Below are 27,042 nucleotides of genomic sequence, written 5' to 3' on the forward strand. Positions count from 1 at the left end.
TTGTTGTGCATCTGAGAGCTGGACAATGAATAAGGATGACAGAAGAAGAATTGTTGCCTTTGAGCTATGGTGTTGGAGAAGAGCACTGAACATCCCATGGACGTCCAAAAGAACAAACAGATATGTCTTGGAGAGGATGCAGCCAGAGTGCTTTTTGGAAGAAAGAATGATGAGGCTTTGCCTTCCATACTTTGGGCATGTTGCAAGGAGGGGGTACTCCTTGGAGAGGGACATGATACTGGGAAGGGGGAGGATCACCAAAGGAGAGGAAGACCCTCAACCAGGTGGACTGACATGGCAACTGCCACCGTGAGCTCTTGTGTGTCAGAAAGTGTGAGGATGGCGCAGGACAGAACAGGGTTCAGATCTTTTGTTCATAGGGTTGCTATAACAGCACCTGACAACAACAATCATCACACATAAGTTGGGGATGTTGTCAGGAAAGGCTAGTCCTCAGAAAAAGACATCATTCTAGGAAAGATGAAGAGTCAGAGAGAAGACCTTCAACAAAATGAATTGACAGTGACTAGCAGAGGGCTTGAGCACATCAGAGATCCTGACGATGACACAGGCTATAGGACAAAATTTATCGTTCACACGGTCACTAGGAGTCAGAGTTGACTCATTGGCCCCTAACAACAACCTCTTAAATATTTTACTTTAACTCATCCCTTCTGAAGCATGCCAACAGATACTTGATTTGCTTTTTGCCTACTTCCTGGTCTGTTGTTTGTTGTCAGATGTTGTCAAGTCAGAACTGACTCACAGCTGACCCTCCAGCTGGTTTTCAGAGGTTGTAAATCACACAGGAGGAGACTGCCCATCTTTCCCCCCTCAGAACGGCTGGGGTCAAATTGTCTGCCTTAGGGATGGTGGTACAACTCCTTACCACTAGGCCACCAGGACACCCTCCGGGTCTTTAGGCTAGGCTATTTCCAGTCAGCCTTCCAATTTTGTGCTGGAGATATCTTTCTAAAACATAAATTGGCTCAGATATTTTCCTGTTCAAAACCATGCAGGAGAAGGACTTTTGTATCTTTGCATGAACACGGACTTGGTCTTATCCCACCTACTCAGAAAGCTTTCTCCTCCCACCCCAACACCATTGCTTTATCAGTAGGGGAAATGCGAATTACTTTATCAGGCTTCTTTTAAATATTACTTCTCCTGTGAAACCCTCCTTGGCCACTGTTGTTGATGCCCAGCTGCAACATTGGCTTCCGTTCCTGTTGCAGAAATGACTATTTCTGGGCATTTGCCACCTGCATTGGGCCAGGGCTCTCTGCAAAGCCAAAGCACTTGATTTATTTGTCAGAGGACTGGATGAGAGCTTACCAGGCAATGGATAGGTCCTCACAAGATGCCAACTTATTTCCAAATTATGTAATCCCAAAGGCCTCTGTCTACCACCTTGAAATCATACCAGAGGCCCAAGTTCAGCCAATCTGAATGTGGACATGAACTGCTTTAATCTCTGTCTAGCTGACTACATTGAATTCATTGTTTTATCACCCATCATCCTGGATAAACAATAATCCCTATGCTTGGATCCCAAGTTTCAGGAGTCATGTGATTCCCTGTGCCAATTAGGTACATAAGAAAGCTTTGTCAAAGGAATGAAATCATGACGTTTGCTGTAGGGTGAGCATTTCATTAGTTTGACTTTGAACTGGGATCTAACTTTGTGCAAACCACTTAACCTCTAAATATCGTTCCTTACCTCTGTTTCTTCATCTGAAAAATAGGTGCAATAATCAGGTTGGTATTTAATCCTGTAGGATTAAAAGACATTACTTCGCAGTTCGAATCCACCAGATGCTCTGCTGGAGAAGGAGGGACAATCTTCTGCACCAGTCAGATCCGATTTGACGATACACATACACACAAAGTAATAATAATAAAAAGACTTATTACTTGTAAAACATTTACAACCATATCTGGCACATACTAAATGTTTTTTTAAAAAATTTATTTTGTTATTATTTTTTGCATGTACCATCAAATCGGATCTGACTGGTACAGGAGGAGATTGTCCTCCTTCTCCAGCAGAGCATCTGGTGGATTTGAACCACATACCCCTGGGATTGCAGTACAGCTTCTTGCCACTAGGCCACCAGAGCTCCTTGTTTCTTTTTTTTCTAATGAAGAAATTAGGCCTTGACTTATTTTCCAGTCTTATCCCTCACTGATATCCATATCCAACCTTCTTTCTAGGTTGAACTCCTAACTATTCCCATATGTGTCATCTTCATGCATTTCTGAGCCCCCCATTGCATCAAGATTCCTTGAAAGCAGGGTTCTCTTTTCTGCACCTCAGTATTCCCACACCTAGCACGTTGCCTGGCACACAGTTGCTTGCTGAAGCAATGAATGAACAAGTGAAAGATATTAACTACCTTCACCATGCTCTCACATCCATAGTGAAGTTGAGTGTAATGTTAGACTTCACAACAAATCAATGTTGGCCACAGTTCACTGGTAGGTAAACCAATCTAGTCCTGTAGTTAGAAAATTATAGCTTTTCTACCAACCAGGATAATAGGTCCACTTCTCATTACCAGAGAGATTACAGACTTCCAGCTTCTGCATTATAATATGAAAGCCTCAAAAGCTACCCAGGGACATTCTAAAGACCCCCTGTTTATGGCTTAGTCTGTGAGTCAGATACTTGACTCTGATTTCAGATTGAATTTTTATCACTAGCTCTTCTACAGAGGAGGACAGTGAAGAACAATGAAATTACCCACAACACTGTTATGTAGCAATTGTTGATAGATACTGGGTTCTTTTTTTTTAAATTATTATTAAATTTTATTAGTTTCAATGAACATTCACAGGGATTCTGGGCTTCACTCCTTCATTGCCGCACCATTCTCTCCACCCTCCTCCCCAGTTTGTTCTTCTTCCCCACCATCCGAATGTCTGTTTTAATTGTCCAATTGCCACAGTGCTTGTCAAGGTCAGTTCTGATTAATCTCCTTTGTCGGTGTGTCCTTTGCCATTCCCTATCACTCCTCCCTGAGAGAGACTTCACCCTGATTCATAAGGAAAAGGGGATGGCGTATTCTCTTAGCTACTTCCTGCTGAAAAGGGACGCTGTGGGTTTCAGGGTGAAGATCTTCTCTCACTACTCTAAAGGGCCCCTTTGGCAGTAGGAAACACATAGACTATTATGGAGATTGATTTTGGAATTTAGATGCACTCTTATTGATTGTGTTTGGCCGTACATGTTCATATCCTTGAAGATGTATCATGGGGGTGTTGCAACCTAGAAGACACAAATTTGACTAACAAGTTATAAGTACATGAGTCAAAAATTATGGAAAAGTAAAAGAAAGGATTCTTTCATTGTTTTACAAACCCTCCCCCAGGTCCCCTCCACCATGTAGCCCTCACTCTAGACTCCTGTGATGACAGAAATACCCAGTCATATATCTCTTTTAAACAGTTCTCTCCCTCCTCTGTTTCAGTGCAGTATACATTATTGAACCCATCTTAGTCTCTCCCCAACCCCAAGGACAGTCCCATTCTACAACAGTGGCATCATGTAATATTTGTCCTTTTGTGACCGGGATATTTCACTCAGCATACTGGGTTCTAATGCTGGCCCTGGCCCCAGTTAGCTGTGTAAACTAAGACAAGTTCCTGTTACTATCTGGGAAAATCTCTGTAAGATCTGCGCATCTGATCAATAATCACTGACTTTCCCCCCACTGAGACAGTTTCTGAATTTGATGGGAGTTGTATGTGAAGGGGAATTGAGAAGATAAACTCATACAGAAAATGAAGCAGTACTATTTCGTGTCAACAGGCCATGCAGACTATGAATCAAATAACTTTCCTTTCTAGTGTATCTTTAATTCTCTCCTCAGCTCTCTGAAAGATGAAGTTGATGCAAGCCCTGAGTGGCTTAGGGTGTCATTCATCGGTCCAGGCTTCTATTTACAGAGAGGGCAAGATTACCCAGGGTCACACAATAGAACCTCAGTCTCCCACCTCTTTGGTCAGTGTTCACGCTCCTCCATCTGGTTACCCATTTAGCCTAGACCCATCTGGCCTGGGGATTCAGACCTGGACTTGAAATCAAACCAGGGTCACTAGAACCACAAAGTCAGCTGAGAACATCTGTCTTTCTGCTGGGGAAAGGTAAGGCCTCTTCCAGAGTGGGCATCTGGTGGGCAGGGGCATTGTGGCTGTCAACAGGTTTCCCTTTACGCTTTCATTTCTGATCTTAGTGTCCCCCTCCAGCCCCTACACAAGCAGCTAGGAAGATTCTCAACACACATGTATTGATAATATATACATCATACATATAAGCACAGGCACACACTAATAAACATAGACATATAAACACACACCTACCCACACATGCTCATACAAGGGTCTCTGGCTTAGCCAGGTTGTCAACACTGTGTCTTCACCTTCACTTTCAAAACCACTGTGGAGGTAGAGCTTTGGAAGGAACACAGAAGAGCCCAGGATCCTCCCAGCAGGAAACCCACTCACCTCTGAGCAGAACAAAGGATTCAAGAGAGAGCGTTAGGAAAAGAAAGCAAAGGCTTAGCTATGCGCGGAGTAGAGTAAGTGAGTGTATGAACACATACATGGGTGTATACACATTTGTATGTCTGTGAGTACATGTGCACATGAAAGATCCAAGGACTGGGGAGGAGGGGGGAAAGGAACCATCTGCAAGACAAGGATGGAAAGAGGCACGAAGGCGAGTCCCTCATGGTACCGCTCCTTTTCTTTCCTTTCCTCATCCCTCTTCTTTGATTTCTTTCCACAGGTCTGGGCTTTACACATCTGCACGCAGGAGCCAGAGAATGAATGACTTCTGAGACTATGATGCCTCTCTCCCTGCCTCACTTCAGAAATAAGAGTCAGGGACCCCGCCAGTCATATTGCGGAGGGCTGGTCTCCAAACGAGCGGGGTCTCCATCCCTTCTCTACTCCAAGTGCCCTTCCAAGCCTCCAGCTCCCTCCTCGCCGCCAGATGTTGAGGCAACTGTCCCTTTAAAGCTGCGGCCCTTGGCCGGGTTATTGTCTCACCTTGCAGCCAATCGACGGCGTCGATGGGGGCTGGGGATCCGGCCCTCCGATTGGCCCGCGCTCGCCCCGCCCCGCCCGGGATCCCGGGAGCTGTCCGGACGCCGCGGTGCTGATTCCGCCGCCGCCCACGGGCCGCGAGCAGCCGCAGAGAGGGCACTATGAGCGGGGGCGTCTACGGCGGAGGTGAGCGGGCCTCTCCAGCCAGGCGCGGCCTCGCCCGCAACCCTGAAGCCCGAACCCGCGCGACCCAAGCTCCAGACACCCCGGGCCTGTCAACTCGACGCTCGAGCGGGCCCAGCCCGGGGCTCGGGTCCCGCGCCACCCCTGCTTTTTAGTCCTTCCCCCGGACGCCTCGCGCTCTCCGGGCCAAACTCTCTACCATTCAACCCACCGCCTCAGGTACCCCAGGCCCCTTCCTTCCCCGCCAAGGACAGTGGCCACTCAGCAAGACAGGATTCTAGCCGGCTTGACCCCCCACTCTCAGCACCCTGGACTCCTGGCTGAGCTCCCACCTGCCCCCGCCCGGGCTGGAGGCGGTGAGGCCGGGGCTCTGCCCTGACTTCCTCTCGGAGGTCTCCAGGGAAGAGAGTTTGGGGGAGGCGCCCTCACTCGCCTGTCTCCTCGCACAGATGAGGTGGGAGCGCTGGTCTTTGACATTGGCTCCTTCTCAGTCCGCGCTGGGTACGCTGGGGAGGACTGCCCCAAGGTGAGTCTCCCAGCCCCTCCCCACATTCTAGGGGGCTCTGGACTCCCCTCCAGGCTTTCCGGAGAGCCAGAGCGCCCACAGATCCGCTGAGAAGCGCTGCAGAGCGGCAATGTGGGAGAAAGCCAGTGGCAGGCTGGGGCCTTGCTGGGGGGCTGGCCTGGGCCAAGAGGGTGACCCTTCTCCCTGCCCATCCTCCCCCCTCAGGCTGACTTCCCCACGACCGTGGGGCTGCTGGCCGCGGAGGAGGGGGGCGGGCTGGAGCTGGAGGGGGAGAAAGAGAAGAAAGGGAAGATCTTCCACATAGACACCAACGCCCTACACGTGCCTCGGGATGGAGCAGAGGTCATGTCGCCCCTCAAGAATGGCATGAGTAAGGGGCCCCATTCACTTCTCCTGACTCAGCTCTGGAGTTCACTCCCCAGAGCCCAGGACACCCACAGTGCACACCTTACAGCTGCCCAAGTCCCAGTTACCCCCTCATTGCTTCCCACAGCTGCCTGATTCCCAACCTTGGGGTTGCTAGATTCCTGGGTGAGATCCTGAAACTGATCCCACCCTGCCTCCCCTGAACTTGGCTTCCTTCACTGTCCCTTCCGGTTCTCTGACTGATGTCTACCCTCCTCTGTCTCTCCACGCTGGTCTCCGGGGCCCCAGTCGAGGACTGGGAGTGCTTCCGTGCTATCCTGGATCACACCTACAGCAAACATGTCAAGTCTGAGCCCAATCTGCACCCAGTGCTCATGTCTGAGGCCCCGGTAAGTGCCTCATCCTGTCCCCAGTCCAGCCCTGGGATCCCAGGTACTTCACCTGTCACCTCAAGTTGCCCCCATCAGTCAAGCCTTCTCTTTTCAGGCTTTCTAACTACGTTCTTCCAACCATGTTCCTTCCTCATGGTCTTAGTCCTCATGTCTCTTTCCTATCTGCTCTATCTATTCACCCTTCCCACATTCAGCCTTATCTGCTGCCCTTTTCCCTCTGGAAGTCCTATTTTGGACTTTTGAACTTTCCCTCAACCTTCTCACTCTCATGGCTGTTGAGTCATAATTGACTCATAGCTGATCTTCCAGCGGATTTCTGAGGCTCTAAATCCCATGGAGAGAAGAGTGGCTGATGGATTCGAACCACCAGAAGAAGGCAGCTTTGGGGTTAGCAATGCCATCAGAGCTCCCTATTAGTGGTTTAGAGCTAGAATTCTATGTGCATGTAAAAGTCAAGTTGCTTCATAAAGTTTGCTAAGAAGAAAAGAGTAGTTCCTTCTACCTCCTCTCCTTGCCCCTTTTCCAGAAGCTACAAATTTTTATCCTATTTAGCTAAATCTTTTGGTATTCCATCTCTCTAAACATTATCCTTAAATTATTGCTTGTGATTTTTATGTGGTTATTTTTTTTAAACATCATCCATGAGCTTCCCACTACAGAAAAGTAACATTTTTGTTCTCTTGATTTCCTCAACCCACACCACACACATTTCTCATTCTCTATCTTCATGTAAGAAGCTCTGATGACTTAGTGGTAAGGAGTTGTGTTAACAACCCAAAGAGAATAAGTTCAAATCCACCCGCTGCTCTGTGGGAGAAAGATGGACAATCTCCTATGTCATTAACCCCACTTGAGGGTTGGTTCTGACTCACAATACACAACAACAACCCTCATGTATAGTTTTATTTTAGTTGGGCTTCTTGTTTAGTTGTTTTGTTTTGTTTTGTTTCGTTTTTTAAATGAGCAATAGTAATGTTTTACACTTCTATTACCATGGGTAATAATCAAGACTGGGACAAGCAGTAAACTATAATTACTCTTCCTTTCCTGTCCAACTTCATGTTTTCCCTAGAATTGACAATTATCTTAGTTCATCTTTTCTTTAGTTTTCCATCTGTTTATTAATAATCTAACCTTAATTTTTTGTTAGTGATTTCTATTTCCCCTCAAGACACTTATTCCATTGTTGTTGTTGTTATGTGCCATCGAGTCACCTGTGTCTCATAGCTACCCTATGTGCAACAGCTTTGAATGCTCCCCTATCTTGGAGCCATTCTCATCATCTCCGATATTTTATCAATTTCATCTTTTGGAAGATATGTCTTCAGGAGCCCACTGACCTGCTCTGCTTTGGACTAATTGCCTTGTCCACATGGGACATTGCTGTCATTCTGGTATCTTTTTTCCACTATCATTTTGAGGCATTTTTTTACCTTTTTCCTGTGTTAGAGCTTCTGTTTCCTGTATTCCATGATTCTCTCTCTTGATTTACTCTGTATTTTCCTGGAATATATAACTTTTTAGAAAGCTCATGGAAAATAATTTTTTTAATACATTGCATGTCTGACTTTAGGTTGATAGCTTAGTTGGGTATAGAACTCCAGGTTGGAATGATGTTTTTAGTCAAAACATTGAAGACAATTCTCCATTGTCTTTCAGCATTGATTACTGTCATCTAGAGAGCAAAAGCCATTGATTCCTGATTCTTTTATGTAATAGTGTTTTCTTTCTGAACATTTATCTTCAATGTTCTATAATTCCACAGTGATATGCAATGGAAATGAATCTACTTCCATCTATTGTGCTAGACATTCAGTATGTCCTTCAATCTGAAAACTATATCTTTCACTTCAGGGAAAAATTTCAAAAGTATTTGTTTGATGATACATTTTGTTTCACTTCCTCCCTTTTATCTTTTGGGAATTCTGTTACTTGCATTTTGTATCTACTAAAAGAGCCCTCTAGGGAACTCTGGTAGGCTTAGTGGTAAGAAATTATGCTGCCAACCAAAAACCTCATGGTTCAAATCTACTAGCTGCTTCCTGAGAGAAAGATGGGCAGTCTCTTCCCATGTGATTTACTGCCTCTGAACGCAGTTGGGAGAATCAGCCATGAGTAGATGCCAACTCAACACTACACAACAACTAAGGAGCCCTGGTGGCTCAGTAGTTACACCTCTCAGCTACTAATCAAAATGTTGGCGGCGTGAACTTACCACATGTTCCACAGGAGAAAAAGGGAGTTCTGGTAGCCTAGTGGGTAAGGAATTGCTCTGCCAACCCAAGGACAAGGAGTTTGAATTCAACAGATGCACCATGCAAGAATAATGGGCATTCACTTTCTGTGTGATTTACAGTCTCTGGAAACCCACTGCAGGGTCACCTATGAATTGGTTCCATCCTGATGACACAGAACAATAGCAATCACAAGAAAAAGATGTGACAATCTGTTTCTATTAAGATTTATAGCCTTAAAAACAAAACAAAACAAAACAAAACAAAAAGATTTATAGCCTTAGAAATATTATAAGGCATTTCTACTCCATCCTGTAAAACCAAAACTAAACAAAACTCACTACCATTAAGTTAATTTTATTCTAACTGGTCCCATAATTTTCTTATCTTTTTTTTATCATTTTGCTCTATTTTTCAGAAATTTCCATCAACTTCCTCTTCTAATCAGTCTATTGAGCTTTTTGGTTCTGCTCTGATAAGTTTAATTTTCTTTTTTTTTTTTAAATTATTTTTGTGTGTACCATCAAATCGGATCTCACTGGTACAGGAGGAGATTGTCCCTCCTTCCCCGGCAGAGCATCTGGTGGATTCGAACTGTGTGCCTCTGGGATTGTAGTTGCAGCTCCTTGCCACTAGGCCACCAGAGCTCCCCTTGATAAGTTTAATTTTCAAGAGCTCTTTCTATCTCTTTCATGTCACTTTTCTGTACTTTATTATTATGGTGATATGGTAAAAATATTTAAAAATAAATAGTTGCAAATTCAAAATTTTTACATGTACAGTTTGATGACATATGTTGTGCAATTGTTAGCACTATGTATTTCCAATTTTCTTTACCATTATTAACAGAAACTTCATTCCCCTAAACAATGACTACCATTGCTCCCTCTCCTCAACCTTGTACCTATCAGCTTTCTACCTCTACAGACATACTCATTCTGCGTATTTCATATGAATGAATCATGTAACATGTTATCTTTTGTATCTGATTCATTTCATTTGGCAAAGTATTCCTTATTTCTTTTATATGACTGAATAATATTTTATTTAGATATATGTCACAGTTTGTTATCCATTAATTCATTAATAAATATATGAGCTTCTATATTTGGGCTATTGTGAATAATGCTGCTTTGAACATTTATTAACCAGGATTTGTTTGAGTAGCTGCCTTCAGTTCTTTGGGTCATCTACCTAAGAATGGAATGTCTAAGGAATTTCCCAAGAATGACAGTTCTGTTTTTAGCTTTTTGAGGAATCATCAAGGTTTTATACAGTGGTTGCACCATTTTACATTCCCATCAGCAAGTTGTTGTTGTTATGTGTCATCAGGTCAATACTGATTCAAAGCTGACCTCCCAGAGAGTTTTCAGAGGCTTTGGATCACACAAGAGGAGACTTCCTGTCTTTATTCCACAGAGCAGTTGGTGGATTTGAACCACATGCCTTTCAGCTTGCAGGACAACTCCTTACCCACAAGGCAACCAGCAATTTAAGATGTTCCATTTCTCTGTATCCTTGTCAACACTTATTTTCCATGATTTTTTCTTTTTTCTTTAATTTTTAATTACTTAATTATTAATTTCAATGAAAATTTACAGACTTTGGATTTCCATTCATTCGTTGTTGCACTTTTCTCTCTCCCCCTTCCCCAATACACTCTTCTCTTTGAAAAGTAAAAGACAAATTCTTTCATTGTTCTACAATCCCTCCCCCCAGGTCCACTCCACAATGCAGCCTTCGTCTGGACTCCTGTCATGACAAAAATACCTAATCATATATACCTTTTAAACAGTTTTCTCTTTCATCTGTTTCAATGCAGTATCCATTATTTATTCCATCTTTCTCAACCTCCCCCCAACCTTGTTGTCAGTCCTGTTTTACAGCAGTGGCACCATGCAGTATTTGTCCTTTTGTGACTGAGATATTTCACTCAGCATAATATCCTCCGGGGTCACCCATTTTGAATAATATTGCCTGAGTTCCTTGTTTTTCAATGCAGCGTAGTATTCCATACCACAGCTTCTCTATCCATTCGATGGTTGATGGGCACCTGGATTATTTCCAACTCCTTGCTATCGTGAACAAAGCCGCAATAAACATAGGTGTGCATATATCTGCTTGGGTGGCAGTTATGGTCTCTTTGGGGTATATTCTCAGTAGTGGAATTTCTGGGTCAAATGGTATTTCTGTTTGCAACTTTTTGAGAAAGCACTATACTGCCTTCCATAGTTAGTTGCACCATTTTACACTCCCACCAACCGTGAATAAGGGTTCCAGTTTCTCCATAACCTCGCCAGCATTTGTTGCTTGCTGTTCTGTTAAATTTTGTTATTCTTAGTAAGGTGAGATGATATCTCATAGTTGTTTTGATTTCCATGATGTTTTAAAAATTATTATCAACACTATTCTAGTGATGAAGTGTGGTGGTGTTGTCAGCACGGAGTTGAGTTGTTAAGTCAAATGTGGGACCCCTTGGCAGTTTAAATCCACCAGTTAATCTGTGAAAGAAAGATGGGCTATGGCTTTCCATCTCATCTCTTCCCGTGCTATTTACAGCCTCCTGAAAACTTTCTGGAAGGTCAGTTATGAGTTGGTTCAGACTCAAGAGCGGTGAGCCAATTTGAGATCCTAGTGAGTGTAAGTGGTTGTTTTGTGCTGTCGAGTCACTTGCGACTCATAGCCACCCTGTGTAGAACTGCCCTGAACTGCTCTATCCTGAACCAACATCATTGTCTCCGATTACCATGGTCACTGAGTCACTCCATCTCCTCGAGGGTCTTCCTCTCTTGTGCAATTTTGGGTTGCATTTCTTTAACGATTGATGACATTAGGTGTCTTTTCATATCTAATTGGTCATTTAAGGGTTTTCTATCTCTTGAGCTTTCCCTTTAACTGTACTTTTCTGGTATCTAAGAAATCTTGCTGATGTAGTGTGTTCCATGTTGACAGCTAATGAAAGAGTCAGCAGCTCAAATCCACCACCCACCCCATGGCAGGGGGGAGGGGGAATGAGACCATCTCCTCCAATGAAAATGTACAGCCTTAAGCCAGGAAACCTGAGGAAGAGTTGTGATGAGATGGCAATGGCAAGGGATTTGGGGAGGGACTAAAAGTATATTTGTACTCAATTCACTATTTTATCCAGAATTCCTCTTCCCCAGTGTTCTTTCCCCTGTGATTATTAGAATGAGGAAAAGGGGGTACTGACGGACGAGAGGAACCTGAACTGTGTGTTTGTAATGAAAAGTACTGGGTTGGGAAACGAGAGACCATGATCTAGACCAACTCTGCCAGGAGCTTTTATGTGGTCTTGTGTGTGCTAGTCACCTTCATCGTCTGGGCTTCGTTTGCTTCAGTTGGATTTAGACTGTGGTCTTTAAAAGTCTTCATAGTTATCACATTTTAAATACTTGTGAGTCAAGGGACTTGACCACTGTCCCCTAGACCAGATTAATGTAGTAGGTATGTGTGTGTGCGCGCATGTTTCTGTGTGTGCACACATGGTTCTATGCCTTTCCCTTTCTGAATCCTCCCTTTCTGCACTTTCTCCTCAGTGGAACACACGGGCCAAGCGTGAAAAGCTGACAGAGCTGATGTTCGAGCAGTACAACATTCCTGCCTTCTTCTTGTGCAAGACAGCGGTGCTCACGGCGTATCCTCTGGGTCGCGCTGCTCTGCCTGGGTGGAGGGTCAGGGTGGGGTGTGTGATACTCTGAGCTGGGCCTGAGCCTGATTCTATAAAGATCAGTATCCTGGATGGGCTGACACCACCCTTCGCCCCATTGGTGCAGAAGCCTTAGGATGGCCGGATCAGCAGCCTTTTCCTCTTTCTGGATTAGGCAGAGCCTGGAGAGGCCTCTGTGAAGAAATAGTCAGGTCAAACAGCAGAAACTAGATCCAGAAGGAGAGAAAAAGATGCATGACACTGAAGAGCCATCTCAAATAGCAATCAGCAAACTATCTTTTTAAAAGAATTTACCTTGCATTGAACCCTATGTGAAGCATTGGGGTGATAATCTCAGGGAACATGGAACCAAGAGTAGAGAGAGGCTGGGAGCTCAGCAGGAAGGAATAGAGGAAGGATCTGTCACTCAGACAGGGAGGAAGTGACTGAAGTCTTAGGAGTCTTTCACTGGGAGATGGGTCATCAGCCAGAAAGGGCCATTTGCATACTGGGCATGGAGACTGTGTCTCAGAGGAACAGTCTCAGGACTAGGCCAGACATGGGCCCCCTTCACTTACTGCAGCTGTCTCTTTGACCTACCCGTTCCATGCCAGCTTTGCAAATGGACGCTCCACAGGCCTTGTGCTGGACAGTGGGGCCACCCACACCACGGCCATTCCTGTGCATGATGGCTACGTCCTGCAGCAAGGTGAGACCTCAGAGGGGCTCGGGGCTGCCTGGGAAGAGCCAGGCCCTGACAGCTCCTTCTGTTCCAGGCATTGTCAAGTCACCCCTGGCAGGGGACTTCATCTCCATGCAGTGCCGGGAGCTCTTCCAGGAAATGGCCATTGACATCATACCACCCTACATGATTGCAGCCAAGGTGGGACCCGGGGGGGGGTCCCCCAGAGATACAAGGTTCTGATGCCCTCTCTAGGACTGTCCAACCACCAACCCATCAGATATCAAAGCAGACAGTGACAGGTCCCCAGAGGACCCTGAGTCCAGTTCCAAGCACAGTCACTGAATCAGAGATCCCAAGATCCTTAGGGGTTTGGCTAACATCACAGGGTGGTGGGAAGTGTGAGGGTCATGGTACTGGATTCTGAGGGAGATAATCCCAAGTTCAAGTTCTGCCTCTGCCATTTCAGATCTATCTTAGAACATGATGTTAAGCTCCCTGAACCTCAATTTCCTCTCCTATAAAGTAGAGATAACAGTAGACAGGGCTCCTGTGAGTGTTAAATGAGCCACTGCACGTTCACCCTGGGCACTGCTCTGTCTCCTGTTGCAGGCTGAGGGTTCCAAAAAATGGAATAATTTTATAATTATTAATAATGAGACAAACAGCCAGGAATGAGATAGAGCAGAGAGCATAAAACAGGGAGCCAGCAGTTCTGGACTGAAGACCCCAAGCCAAGCTTCTCTGTGTCTTTATTGAAAATTATCAGGAAGTAAATCACAAAGAGAATTCAATGCAAATGAAGCCAAGCTCTTTCTATTGAATACCTTCTGCTTGACTCAGGAAGGAGGGGTCCACAAATGCAAGAATTTGGTTTACCCTTAACTATTAACCTTGATGCCTCAGGATGAACTCGCTCAGGAAGTAACACTCCCTCTGTAGGGGACCCCTTGCTGTCTCATGTCTTGCAGGGAACAAACAGCTCATTTTCTAGGATCTGCCACAAGAGAAATCCTAACGTATAAATCTGTAATTCCTTCAAATCCTGAGCAAGGATTTTCATATAATATTTGGTATAAAGTTTGGCTTCCCATAGTCTCCCACTGTATACCCTGTGCCCTCAGCTTTCTGTGACTGAGGTTGTTCAGATGGACTAGCAGTTCAAACCCTCCAGCTACTCCTTGGGAGATAGGGACAGCAGTCTACTTGCATCAAGAGTTAACAGCCTTAGAAGCCACATGGGCTCCACCCTGACCTACCGGGTCACTGTGCCTTGGAGTTGACGCAACAGCAATGCGGTTTTGGTCCACCCGGTGGTTTATGTGGCACACGAAGGGACAGACTCATTCCGTTTTCTTTTCTGGGCAGCAGAGGAGGGAATCTGGTGCCAGTTGGCTGCAGAGTCAGTCAAGTGCCAAGAATGAGAGGTGTGGTCAGTGGGCTGTGAGCTGTGGAGGGATGCTCACAGGCTGTGCTCCCACAGGAACCTGTCCGGGAGGGCGCACCTCCAAACTGGAAGAAGAAGGAGAAGCTCCCCCAGGTTTCCAAGTCCTGGCATAACTACATGTGCAACGTGAGGGGGCTGAAGAGGACTCCCAGGCCCCCCAGCCCCCATTCCCAGCTCCTAGTCCCCTGTCATGGGGGTGGGGGAGGCAGAGACTCCGCAGTGGGAAGGGTGGTGGGCACTCAGGAGGGAGGCTAGGCCCTGACCACCACCTCGGTTCTCAGGAGGTGATCCAGGATTTCCAGGCCTCCGTGCTGCAGGTCTCTGATTCTCCTTATGATGAGCAGTGAGTGGGGCCCAAGGCAGGGGGTGGGAGAGGTGGCAGTACTGGGGTAACGGGGAGTATCTCTGGTGCTGCCCGTGCCGCCCTCCGAGAGCTCCAGGTAGAGTCAGAGTCTCGCTCCTTTCCGGGCAGGGTGGCCGCCCAGATGCCCACGGTTCATTACGAGATGCCCAACGGTTACAACACAGACTATGGTGCTGAGCGGCTCCGCATCCCTGAGGGCCTGTTTGATCCTTCGAATGTCAAGGTCTGGCTGGGTGGAGGGCATCGAGCATGGCTGGCTGGAGTCCCTGAATCCGGGAGGGGTGTATTTCGGGGTGGGGTGTGGAGGTGTGTGTATGTGTGCTGCAACAGACAGAGTGAAGGGGGACACTTTTCTGCACAGGGCCTGTCAGGGAACACCATGTTGGGAGTGGGCCACGTGGTGACCACCAGCATCGGAATGTGTGACATTGATATTCGTCCGGTGAGGCTCAAGCCTGAGGCTGGTCCCCTGGAGTAGTAGGGGGTAGGGAGGTGGTTCTCCCCCATGCTCACCCCTTCTCTTTGCTCCCAGGGTCTCTACGGCAGTGTCATTGTCACCGGCGGGAACACATTACTTCAGGGCTTCACAGACAGGCTTAATAGAGAGCTTTCCCAGAAGACCCCACCGGTAGGAGCCCACCCCTGACCCAAGGCCTGGACTTCAATCTTGTCGTAGGCTTTCAGGGCCAATTCCTACCCTCTCCACTCATGTCAGCTGTCCCATCACCAGAGCAGACCCCTCGATCCTGTGGCCTCCCAGTCTTCCCCTCCGCAATCCTGTCCTTTCCCAGAGCACTAGCGTCTGCTTCCCCCAATCTCTCTTTTCCCTCAGAGCATGCGACTGAAGCTCATCGCCAGCAACAGCACTATGGAACGCAAGTTCAGTCCCTGGATTGGGGGCTCCATCTTGGCCTCACTGGTGAGGGGGATGGGACCTGGTCTAAGGCTGAATGCAGGGAACAGATAGCCCTAGGCAGCCCCCACTGCCCAACGGGCTTTATTTGCTTTTTCCTTCCTTTGTTCATTTATTCAACAAACATTTGGGGTTTTCTAGACCAAGCAGGACAAATGCTCAATAAGACACAAAGAGCAGAGAGACAGGACACGGGAGAGGTGGGCTGGCAGGAGATGATGATGGCTTTGTGTGCAGGGTGAGGCCCCCACTGTGTTTGTGTAGCAGAGGGGAGACACTGAAGTCTTGAGGTCTGGAGGAGCTACGATGATTATGGCAGGAGACTTTGAGGTGTGAGTTGGAGGCGAAGGGGCCTGGAGAGTAGATGGCAATGGGGATGGCATAAGTGCAAAAGGCAAAAAGATAGGGGAGCTCTGGTGGTCTAGTGGCAAGAAGCTGCACTGCAATCCCAGAGGCGCACGGTTCGAATCCACCAGATGCTCTGCCGAGGAAGGAGGGACAATTTCCTCCTGTACCAGTCAGACCTGATTTGACGGTACACATACACACAAATAATAAAGTAAAAATAAAAATTAAAAATTTTTTTTAAAAAAAGGCAAAAAGATAAAGACAGGAGGTTGGCTTTGGGGGCATGGATGGTGAGATCAACCTGGACTTATTGCAAGAATAGAGGTAATAGGTTAAAGCCGGAAGCTAGAGGACCCAACCAGCATTAACAAGAAGAGTGTCCACTGAAGGGGAAAGCTCCAGAGGGCTCGAGAAGTGGGGGCTTAGCTCAGCATTGGGAGCGTGCCAGCCTCACAAAGGCAATTGTGGGCCTTCTCTGTGCCTAAAATGGGCTGATAACCTGACGTAGTCCCACAGTCTTGAGCAGGCTCAGTCTTCAGGATGCGACGAATGAACAGGAGGTCGCCATAAAGTGTGACAACACTGCTTCATGGGAGGGGCAGGAGGTGAGGACCTCATCTAGTTTGGAGGCTCATGGAGGGCCTCCAAAGAGAACTGGCATGTGAGCGGAGCTGGAAAGAGTGGTAACAACTTATGAGACAAGGGGGAAGAGGGTGCTCGGATTGCGGGGAGACGCCAGGCAAGGCCCACAGGCAGTCGTAAGAGAGCCATGGCTCCTCTGGGTTTAGAAAGCTCCCTCCACTGCAGAGGGGAAAGTGGAGTGAAGGGGGTCAGATGGCACGGAGGGAGAGGGTGCTGTGGTCCCCATTCTGATTGGACTGGTTGAAGCCAAAGGTAGATATCGGTAGGTAGAACTGAGAGCTGATCAGATGATACTATGATAGAATGCGGACACTGGACACAACAGGTGAGAGAGGAGGGTATCACGGATGAGGTCAGGAAGCCAGTGCTGTCAACAAGGACACAGGGAATGTTAAAATTGTCCGGTAGCAATATTTTGGAAGTTCTCGTGGCTTAAATGCTTAAGGAGTTGTGTTGACTACCCAGCAACAAGCAGTTCAAATCCACCAGCTTCTCTGAGGGAGAAAGATGGGCAGTCTCCTCCCATGCAATTTATAGCCTCTGACAAGCCCCTGCAGAGTCAGCTATGAGTCAGTTCTGACTCAACAGCAATGAGCTGTTTAAGTAACAATATTTTAAAAGAGGAGAGTTTTTTTTTTTAAATTAAAGTTTTAGGGAGCTCTGGTGGCCTAGTGGCAAGAAGCTGCACTCCAACCCTGAAGACACATGGTTCAAATCCACCAGATGCTCTGCTGGAGAAAGAGGGGCCATCTCCTCCTGTACCAGTCAGATCCAATTTGACGGTACACACATACAAATAATTAAATTAAATTTTAATATATTACTTGATCAAATACATCTAAGATATTATTTCAATGTACAACCAATAAAAAGAACGGAGAGACTTAGCCTTCTTTCCCCTGTATTTGGTCTTCAAAATCTGGTGTATCTTTTATACTCAAGCACTCAGTAGCCAAAGTGCGGCTTCTTGCTGTTGTTGGCACCGTCAAGTTGGAACTGACTCATAGCTGACCCTCTGGCAGGTTTTCAGAGGCAGTAAACCATACAGAAGGAGACTGCCCGCCTTTATTCTGTGGAGCAGCTGGTGGATTTGAACCATGTGCCTTTGGGTTGGCAGCACAACTCCTTAACCTTAGGCCTCCAGAGTTCTCGACAGTGTAGCTAGTAGTCACCACTGAGGAGCACAGATTTCTAGAAGGTGAGACAGATCAAGGCAGCAGCAGGTGTGTGCAGGGCCTGGGAAGGTGGTGGGCTCAGTTGTGTGTGTGCTGAGTTGAGGTTCTGAAAGACATTCAAGGAGATTAAGTGTTTGAGTCTGGGACACAGCACAGAGGATTGGAAAGAACTGGGACGGAGAGAGGTGTTAGTGCAGGAGGTGAAGCAATGGAAACAGATAACATGGGCCAGAGAAGTTTGTTCAGTGGGCAGATAAAAGATATAGAGGCATAAGCTGGGGACACTCAGACCTTAATCTTTAGGCAGAGACAGAAAAACCATCAGAGAAGAGACAGTCTGAGATGTCCAGTGTAGGACACACACTCAAGGGACAAGTTTCCATAGAGGTGGGGAGCCAGAGTGAAACCAGCTTCATCCAGGGTGGCCTCATCATCATGAAGGAAGGATTTTTCTTCAGATAAGTTAGTGAGCACTCATGGTACCATTATTGTTGTTATGCGCCCTCGAGTGGAAACCAGCTCATAGCTGGCCAGACCGCGGGTTTTCAGAGGCAGCACCAATCACATAGGGAGGAGGTTGTCCATCTTTCTCTTTAGGAGCAACTGGTGGATTTGAACTACTTACGTTTGGGTTGGCAGTACAACTCCTCATCACTAAACCACCTGAGCTCGCTGATGATGACATAGGAGATGGGAAACACGGTAGGGGAGGAATGTGGGGGCATGTTGGCTGAGTGAGAGAACAAGAGCTCTGGCACAGGGCTAGCCCAAGGCAAGTAGGGGTCCAGTAAATGTTTGTTGAATGAATAAATTGTTAATTGGATGACACAAAAGAGTATTCTTCCTCTAAATGCAAAGGAGGGGCCTAGAGGATGGGGCAGAAGTTTGGGGAGCTAAACTGGGGCAAAGAGCCCCTCCAGCCCTCAGGTCTTCTGATGGCAGTTTCGTTACCCCCCACCCCCAGGGCACTTTCCAGCAGATGTGGATCTCCAAGCAGGAATACGAGGAGGGCGGGAAGCAGTGTGTGGAGAGGAAGTGCCCCTGAGGGCGGCCCTTCCCAACGGGGCAGAGAGGGAGAGCTGGCGAGGGTCCCCTCAGCGCGAAAGGACGCCTCCGGCCTTCCAGACCCTTCTCCTCGTCCCTTCCCTCTCCTCCTCTTTGATTGAGACGTTTCTGAGTTGGCAAGAGTAAAAATGTTTTGAGAAAAAAAAATAGTTTGACATCCATGAGGGTAGAGGTGTGGGTAGAGGTGTGGAGAGAGGCAGAAGGGGGCCACTGTAACATTCACTGCGGGGCTTCGTAGAGGACACCTGGACACTGGGGAGGAGAGGCGGGAGCAGACGCCAAGGAGCCTCAGTTTCCTCACCTTTCAAAAAAGCTGTGATCCAGCGATAGTCACGCAGGGAGGACCTGGAGGAGCCCCAGAACGAGATGGTCACCGGGAAAGCGGAGTTGGGGTGGAAAGGGGTTCCAGGTCGAGGATGCTGTGGTGTGGGCGGGGCCCAGAGTAGGTCCAGCCTGGAGGGGCGTGGCTGTGGTTGGGGGCGAGGCAGTGGGCGGAGCCTCTGCTCGGACATCTGGACTCTGGAGAGGCTGCGCTGAAAGCTCCCAGGAGCCGCTCAGGTGAGCCGTCGCCACGCTGCTGTTGTTTCTTCCTGGGGCTCGTGGTGGTGACGAGGATAGATGCGGGGACTGAGCTCAAGGGTACTCCCCGGCAACTCAGCCCTGTTCTCTGGACCCGAGGAAGCTTCTTCAGAGCTGCTTGCCGTGGGATCGTTAGTACGAGCTAGGGCACTTGCGCCCCAGGTCTGACGCTGAAGATCAAACTTAGTGGATTGTGCTTGCATGTGCTTTTGGAGCGAAAGTTTGTGGTCGTTCTTGACCCTCACAGAGGGTCTGCAATTCAGAATAAATAGAAACCCGTTGTGTGCGGGGTCCGAGTCATGTCACGAAGAGAGGACACTGCTGAAGAAGTTTAACAGTCACCCCCCTTCTCCCTACACTTTCCACCTCACCCGAGGCCTTGTGGCCCCAATCCGAGACTCTCAGACCTCCAGTCCTGGTCCCTACCTGACCATGCACTTCCACTCATTTTCCCCTTCCTTCCTCAGCAACTAGCCCAAGACACACCATGTAGCCTGATAACCCATGTGGCCTGACCACGTAGTCCAGCTCAAACCATGGGGGGCAGGCACCAGGGCAGGGAGGGCAGCTAATCTGTTACAGGCCCAGGGAGAGGGGACCGCAAGTCAGATGAGGAGGCCCAGATCTTCATGGTGGATCTTCCAGGGGAACGTGGGGGCCTTAGGGAGGGATCCCCAAGGACATTGGTAGGGGCAGAAGCAGCAGAAGGAAGGGGGACATCCATATTTCCACAATCCTCAGCAAACAGCTTCCCTCCCCCACCCTTGACTGGAACTGGGAGGTCAAAGTCTGCCCCAAGGTCAGAAAATTGATTGTTTTGCAGGAAGAGGGCAGGAGTGGGGCTACAGAGGGCCTCCCCTCCTGCTGTGGCCAGGACAGAGGGAGCATATCTGGAAGGCTGGGCTGGGGCTCAGGCTCCCTGTCTGGGCTGATAAGGGGCCTTTCTGGGGCTCCCACAAACGGTTTATCACTGTGGGGGGGAGGCAGCCTGCAAGCCTCAGGAAGGGGTATGAGCATGGAACGACTTTGGGGTCTACTCCAGAGAGCGGTAAGACCTAGTGGGCTCGGAATGCACCTTCAACAGCCTCACCAGGCCCCTTGCCCTCTCCCCCCCAAACCCGAAGCCCCTAGGCTGGGCCCTCTTGGCTCCTGTACTTGCCCCTCCCTTCCAGCTTTTGGCCCTCCCCTCCCGTCTACCTCTCAGGCCTTTCCCCCTACCTCCTGCTGACCTAAACTTGCCAGATTCCTTTTTATCTCCAACCCTCTTCTCTCAATCTCGTGCCCACGCTGCCCACCCCCACAGCAAGAGATGTCCCCTCGAACTTCTCAGACCATCTACAAGCGTGTTGAAGGCACCCAACAGGGGCGCCTGGAAGAAGAGGAAGACAGAGAAGAGGGCTCTGAGTCCCCGGCTCACTTCTGTCCTATGGAGCTGAGGGGTCCCGAGCCCCGGGGCTTTAGACCAAGGCAGAAAACCCTCGGACCTTGGGTGGCAGCAGGACGAAGGGTCACCCCCTACCTGGTGCTGACTGCCCTGTTGATCTTCACTGGTGGTGAGAGCAAAGTGCCTGGGCTGGGGAGATTGCTGGGATGCAGAGGGGACACAAGAAGAATGCCCATCTCGCCACCCACCAGCCTTCCTTCTGGGCTACGTGGCCTTCCGAGGGTCCTGCCAGGCATGTGGAGATGCTGTATTGGTGGTCAACGAAGACGTCAACTATGAGGCAGGCCCTGACTCCCACCATGGTCCCCTGTATTGGAGTGACCTCCAGGCTATGTTCCTGCGGTTCCTGGGGGAGGGGCACCTGGAGCACATCATCAGGTAAGAAGCAACCTGTCCCCTGTCCCTTTCCTGGTTCTCACGTGTCCTCCCTGCCTCTGTTCCAACTGGATCCTCTTCCTCCTCATTGTGGACCCTGATGTCTACGTAGTATTTCAGAATCCTGGAGCTAAGAGGAGAGAGGGCAGTGTGAGAGTGAGGCTCGGACACCCAAAATGGGATGATTTGGGAGATGAGGGAACTGACTGAATAAGAAGAGAGGGGTGCAGCATCTAGACAGGCAACAGAGCTGACCCAGAAGGGCCTTGAACTTGAATTTCCATCTGTGGCAGCTGGGACCCCTAGAGGTTCTGAATAGGGATGTTGTAGGCAGTCAGAAAAGCAAATAAGTGAATGCGTTTGCGGGCAGGGACCAGATCTCCCTGCATCTCTGCCACGGGGTGCCAGCCTGACACGAACTGAACTGAGCGGCCTGCAGTGCACAGCACGAGCAGAGCATGTGTCTTCTATCTGGCTTCACAGTCACCTTTCCCTGCTGGGAAGAAGCTTCCCACAGAGCTCTGGAGAAGAGGTCCAGCCCATCCATAGCCCTTCTTCAGGCCGGGAATAGCATTTCAATGAATGCTCCTGGGTTTTCTCAGCAGATGCATATCCTATAACATGTTAATCATATAAGATACAACAGTTCAACATGAAACCAAGCATGGGGACAACACAGGACCAAATAACATTTATTTCATTCTCCTGTGCATGAGGCCATTATGAACTGGAGGCTGACTTGATGGCAGCTAACAGCATTCTCCTGTCCCGTAGAGTTAGAACTAATTCATAGCTGACCCTCCAGTGGGTTTTCAGAGGCAAAAAGGAGATTGCTCATACTTCTCCCACAGGGCAATTACTTGAACTGTGTGCTTTTGTGTTAGAAGAGCAACTTCTTACCCCTAAGATATCTGAGCTCCCTAACAATAACGTTGTTGTTGTTTTGTTGTTATGTGCCGTTGAGTTGCTTGCGACTCATAGCGACCCTATGTACAACAGCTCTAAACTCTGCTCTGTCCTGTGCCAATTGCATTGTCTCTGATACACCCATCCCGATTACCCCAGTCACTGAAACAATCCACCTCATAGAGGGTCTTCCCCTCTTGCACTGTCCCTCCACCCTACCAAGCATGGTGTCCTTCTCTAAGAACTGGCCTCTCCTTACAACATGTCCAAAATATGTTAGAGCCTCAGAATCCTTGCCTCCAAGGAGCCGCCTGGTTTAACACTCTCCAGGATGAATCTGTTTTCCTAGCAGTCCATGGAACCCTCAATACTCTTCTCCAGCACCACAGCTCAAAGGTATCAATTCTCCTTCTATTCTCCTTAGTCATTATCCAACTCTCTGATGCATAACAAGTGATAGCAAAGACCATGGCCTGTATCAGACTCACCTTAGTCTCCAGAGAGACACCATTGCTCTTCAGTACTTTGAAAAGGTCCCTAACAGCAGATTTTCCCATCACAATATGTAGTAAGTAAAACAAAAAAACAAACCAAAAAAACCCCAAACATCTCTTTTCCAATGCTTGTCCCTCCTATGTCTTCATTTCTTACTGCATTGGACAGGATGTGAGTGGTAACAGTGATAGATGTGCCCTTGTCTATTTCCTCATTTTAGTAAGAAGGATTTTCTATTCTTTTATCATTAAGTATACCTATGTTATAGATGTCATTTAGCTTTAGAATCCAACTAAGCACATGATTCAAATCCATCAGCTGCTCTGCGGGAGAAAGGTAATTTCCCGTGTGATTTATTGCCTCTGAATACCTGCTGGAGGGTCAACTATCCGTTGGTTCTGACTCAACGGTGCATAACAACAACAACGACATGCTGCAGATGTCCGTTAACTTATTAATCAAACTAAGGTTGTTTTGTTCTATTAGTAGCTGAGATTTTGGGGGAAAAATTATGAAGGAGGAACAGATATAGAATTTAGTTTTAAATGTTTTGTATCGAGGTAACTATATGCATTTTCTTCTTTAATGTTTATGTAGTAATTTGCTTTAGTAGATTTCCCTGCCATCAGTGCTAATCTTGATCAAGGCACATCACTTCTTTTAATACACTGCAGGTCCCGGAGCATTAAAAAAAAAAAAAAGGCAAAAAACCTTAAACGTCCAATACCAAGATCCAAAACTTCCTGTTTCTTTCAGCAACACTTGAGGATCTGGGTACAGGCTGAGCTTGTGGATGGTTTGGCAAGTCTAGGGGGAGGAAGGGAGACAGCAGTGAGTGAGCTGAGAGCTATGAACCACCTTGACTAGATGGGGAAAGGAGGGAGCTGATACACTTGTCAAATCTGCCTAGCTTGATGCAACTGAAGAGCAGATAAAATGAGGATAAGGGAGGAATTGGTTACGAAAAGGTCTAGTCAGAGAGTGACATTCTCGAGTCCTTAAGATTTATAACTGAGAAGCTCTGATGGCCTAGGGGCAAGAAGCTGCACTGTAATCCCAAAGATGTGTGGTTTGAATCCACCAGATGCTCAGCTGGAGAAGGAGGGGCAATCTCCTCCTCTCCTCCTGTGCCAGTCGGATTTGATTTGATGGCACACATGTGCTCGCACACACACACATTATATTTGTTTTACTGTGCCTTGCTTATTTTAGAATCGCTAGCACCAACCACAAGGGTGCTCTGGTGACCTAGTGGGTAAGGAGTTGTGCTGCCACCCTAAAGGAAGGCAGTTCAAACCCACAGGAGCAAGATTCTACTCCTTCTGTGCACTTTATATCTGAAAACCCACTTGCTATGCATTGGTTCTGCTTTGATGGCACATAACAATAACAACAATCACAGGAAGCTGTGTAGACGTAGTCTATAGGGAGTATGCTACCCAAAGATGGTGCTTCTCTGGCTTACAGTTCTAATCCACCAGCAGCTCCAAGGGAGAAAATGGGCAAACTGCTCCCCTGTGATTTGCAAAGCTTTGGAAATCCAGTGGAGGGTCAGTTATGTGTCAGTGCCAACTTGACAGCAATGTTTTAGCGAGAGTATCAACCACAGTGCCTGGCAATCAATAGATGCTCAGGAAATTATCAATATATAATTATTTCAGAGATGGACTTGCAGGTAACCACACAATCCAGCGTGTACCCAGGAAAGAGGGTGGCTGGAGGAGAGGGTACAATTCGGTGCTGATGAGATTATTCATTCATTTATTCAACCAGTCTTTTTGCGTGCCTACTATGTGGCCGGTATTAGGTAGTGATATGGCAAAAAGCAAAGTAGGGCTTGCCCTCATGGACACACCATTGCAGGGAATTACCATTAAACAGATAATTGCATTAATGATGGCATAATTATCACTGGGATCTTTGCTTTGGGAGTGAAGGGTGTGAGGAATGACTCGTTGGGAACCTGATTTAGATTAGGCATCAGGGAGGACTCTTCCTAGAGGAAGTGATAAGCTACAACCTGAAGAGTAAGTAGTTTTCCTGGCAAAGAAAATTAAACCAAAACACTACTATTGATTTCAATGCATAGCAACCCCTTAAGACAGAGTCGAACTCGTGGCCTAGTGGTAAAGAACCGTGCTGCCAGCCCACAGGCACACGGTTTGAATCCACCAGCTGCTCTGCAAGAGAAAGATGGGCAGTTCACTCCAACCCCACCACCACACAGACATAAACACACACACACACACACACACACACACACACACACACACACACAGAGAACCTCAAAGTAGTGCATTTCCAGGAAAACATAGTGGCTGAATCTACTGATTATTTCTAGGTTAAAGAATTTTTCATCTAGTCAGTTACTCCTTTTTGACCAAGAATAAGAGAATAAAGTGAGGGCAAAAATTATAATTGTTGCAGTTTTGTATGCTCACTGTACTCTGCGAGCAACATATGTTGTTATATGCGGTCAAGTCCACTGTGCTCACAGCAACCCTACAAACAACGGATCTGGGCCTTGTCCCATCTTATGCCATCTTCACCATCTCTGATATACTTGAGCCCATAGTTATAGTCAGTCCATCATGTCGAAGGTCTTCCTGTGTGTGTAACAAAACCATTGCTTCTTTAACTACTTTAAGTGTGTGATTCAGTGACATTAATTACAGTCACAGTGTTGCACAACCGTGACCATTATCTGTTTCCAGAAGTTTTTCATCACCCCAAACAGAAACTCTGTACCATCTTGGGCAATAACTCCCCTTTCCAGCCTCTTCCCCACCCCTGGAAACCACTAATAGATTTTTGTCTCCATGGATTTGTCTGTTCTAGATATTTCATATAAGTGAGACTGTGCTACTTTGTCCTTTAGGGACCGAATGATTGCAGTCAGCATAATATTTTCGTGGTTACTCCAGCTTGTAGCATGTATCAACTTCATTTCTCTTTGAGGAATGATATGAAATTGTGTACAAATCACATTTTGTTTATCTAGTCATCTGGGAAACAATTAGGCTGTTTCCACATTTTGGTGATTGTAAATTAAGATGCAGTGAACATTGAGGTACTAGTACCTGAGTTGTTGCTTTCAAGCAAAGGAGCAGACTTCCTGGGTCATACATTCTGTCTTTATCTTTTTTTTCCCTCTCTCTTTTTATTTATTTCTTTTTAAATAAAACTTCTTTTAATTGTGATTGTGTGTGTGTGTGTGTGTGTGTGTGTGTGTGTGTGTACCAACAAATCAGATCTGACTGGTACAGGAGGAGATTGTCCCTCCTTCTCCAGCAGAGCTTCTGGTGGATTCGAACCGCTCACCTCTGGAACTGCAGTGCAGCTTCTTGCCACTAGGCTACCAGAGCTCTTAATTGTGATTTTTTTTTTAACAAATGTTTACATAGAAGTTATTGTCATTCACTCACTGTTGCACTTCTCCCTGCCCAGTTCACTTTTTAAAAAAAGATAGTCAGTCACTGTTGCACAATTACCTACCTCCCTGCACTCCCAGTCCTCTTTGCGATGATATACCTCTTATTCTGGGCTGTTGTACATATCATGTCTAATCATATATTCATTTTATATCTTTATCTTATTGAGATACTGTCAAGCTGCTTTCCATAGAGGCGGTACTGTTCTACATTCCCACCAACAATGCGTGCGAGTTTCAACTTCCTGCCCATACTTGTTATTTTCCTTTAAAAATATATATTGTATATTAGCAATCCTAGTGTGTACCAAGGGGTCCCTGGAGAGTTCAACAGCTAAGCAAACTTAGCTGCTTACCAGGGCTGGTTGACTGAGTCCCGTTCCCTTGAAATAGACTCTGTGGCAACTGGCAGTGGCAGTGGGTGTGAAGTGTTATCTCATTGTGGTTTTGATTTGCATTTCCCTGGTGACTAATGTTGTTGTTAGGGGAGGCTATTATTGTAGATGTCAGGTGGATCTCAGCTAAAAGCAAGAGAATACCAAAAGAATGTTTATTTGTGTTTTATTGACTATGCATAAGCATTTGACTGTGTGGATCATAACAAACTATGACTAACATGAAGGAGAAAAGGAATCCCAGAATACTTAATTGTGCTTATAGGAAACCTTGACATTGAGCCTCAATCCATATTGGAGGCTGCAGTCCTTGATCCTCTGCAGCAGGTGCTTCAGGTCCTCCTCAGTTTCAGCAAGCAGGGTTG

General features: G+C 47.0%; 2 protein-coding genes across 2 annotated transcripts in view; both read left to right on the plus strand.

Moving 5' to 3' along the window:
• Window positions 1-5,101: 5,101 nt before the first annotated feature.
• Window positions 5,102-19,043, plus strand: ACTL6B (actin-like 6B). The gene is made up of 14 exons (XM_006896462.1): window positions 5,102-5,235; window positions 5,682-5,758; window positions 5,963-6,128; window positions 6,413-6,513; window positions 12,308-12,405; window positions 13,032-13,126; window positions 13,194-13,300; window positions 14,583-14,672; window positions 14,828-14,889; window positions 15,019-15,133; window positions 15,272-15,352; window positions 15,443-15,538; window positions 15,743-15,829; window positions 18,953-19,043. Exons 1-14 carry the CDS (start codon window positions 5,211-5,213, stop codon window positions 19,031-19,033), a joined length of 1,281 nt encoding a protein of 426 aa, XP_006896524.1. The 5' UTR covers window positions 5,102-5,210; the 3' UTR covers window positions 19,034-19,043.
• Window positions 19,044-20,647: 1,604 nt separating this feature from the next.
• Window positions 20,648-27,042, plus strand: part of TFR2 (transferrin receptor 2) — a 19,933-nt gene continuing 13,538 nt past the window's right edge. The window contains exons 1-3 of the mRNA XM_006896463.1: window positions 20,648-20,680; window positions 20,936-21,185; window positions 21,268-21,454. Of these exons, the coding sequence (XP_006896525.1) occupies window positions 20,648-20,680; window positions 20,936-21,185; window positions 21,268-21,454 (470 nt within the window). The remainder of the gene's footprint in view (window positions 20,681-20,935; window positions 21,186-21,267; window positions 21,455-27,042) is intronic.

The sequence above is a fragment of the Elephantulus edwardii genome, unplaced genomic scaffold (genome assembly GCF_000299155.1).
Source record: "Elephantulus edwardii isolate Elephantulus edwardi_28Jun2011 unplaced genomic scaffold, EleEdw1.0 scaffold00186, whole genome shotgun sequence".
NCBI lineage: Eukaryota > Metazoa > Chordata > Mammalia > Macroscelidea > Macroscelididae > Elephantulus > Elephantulus edwardii.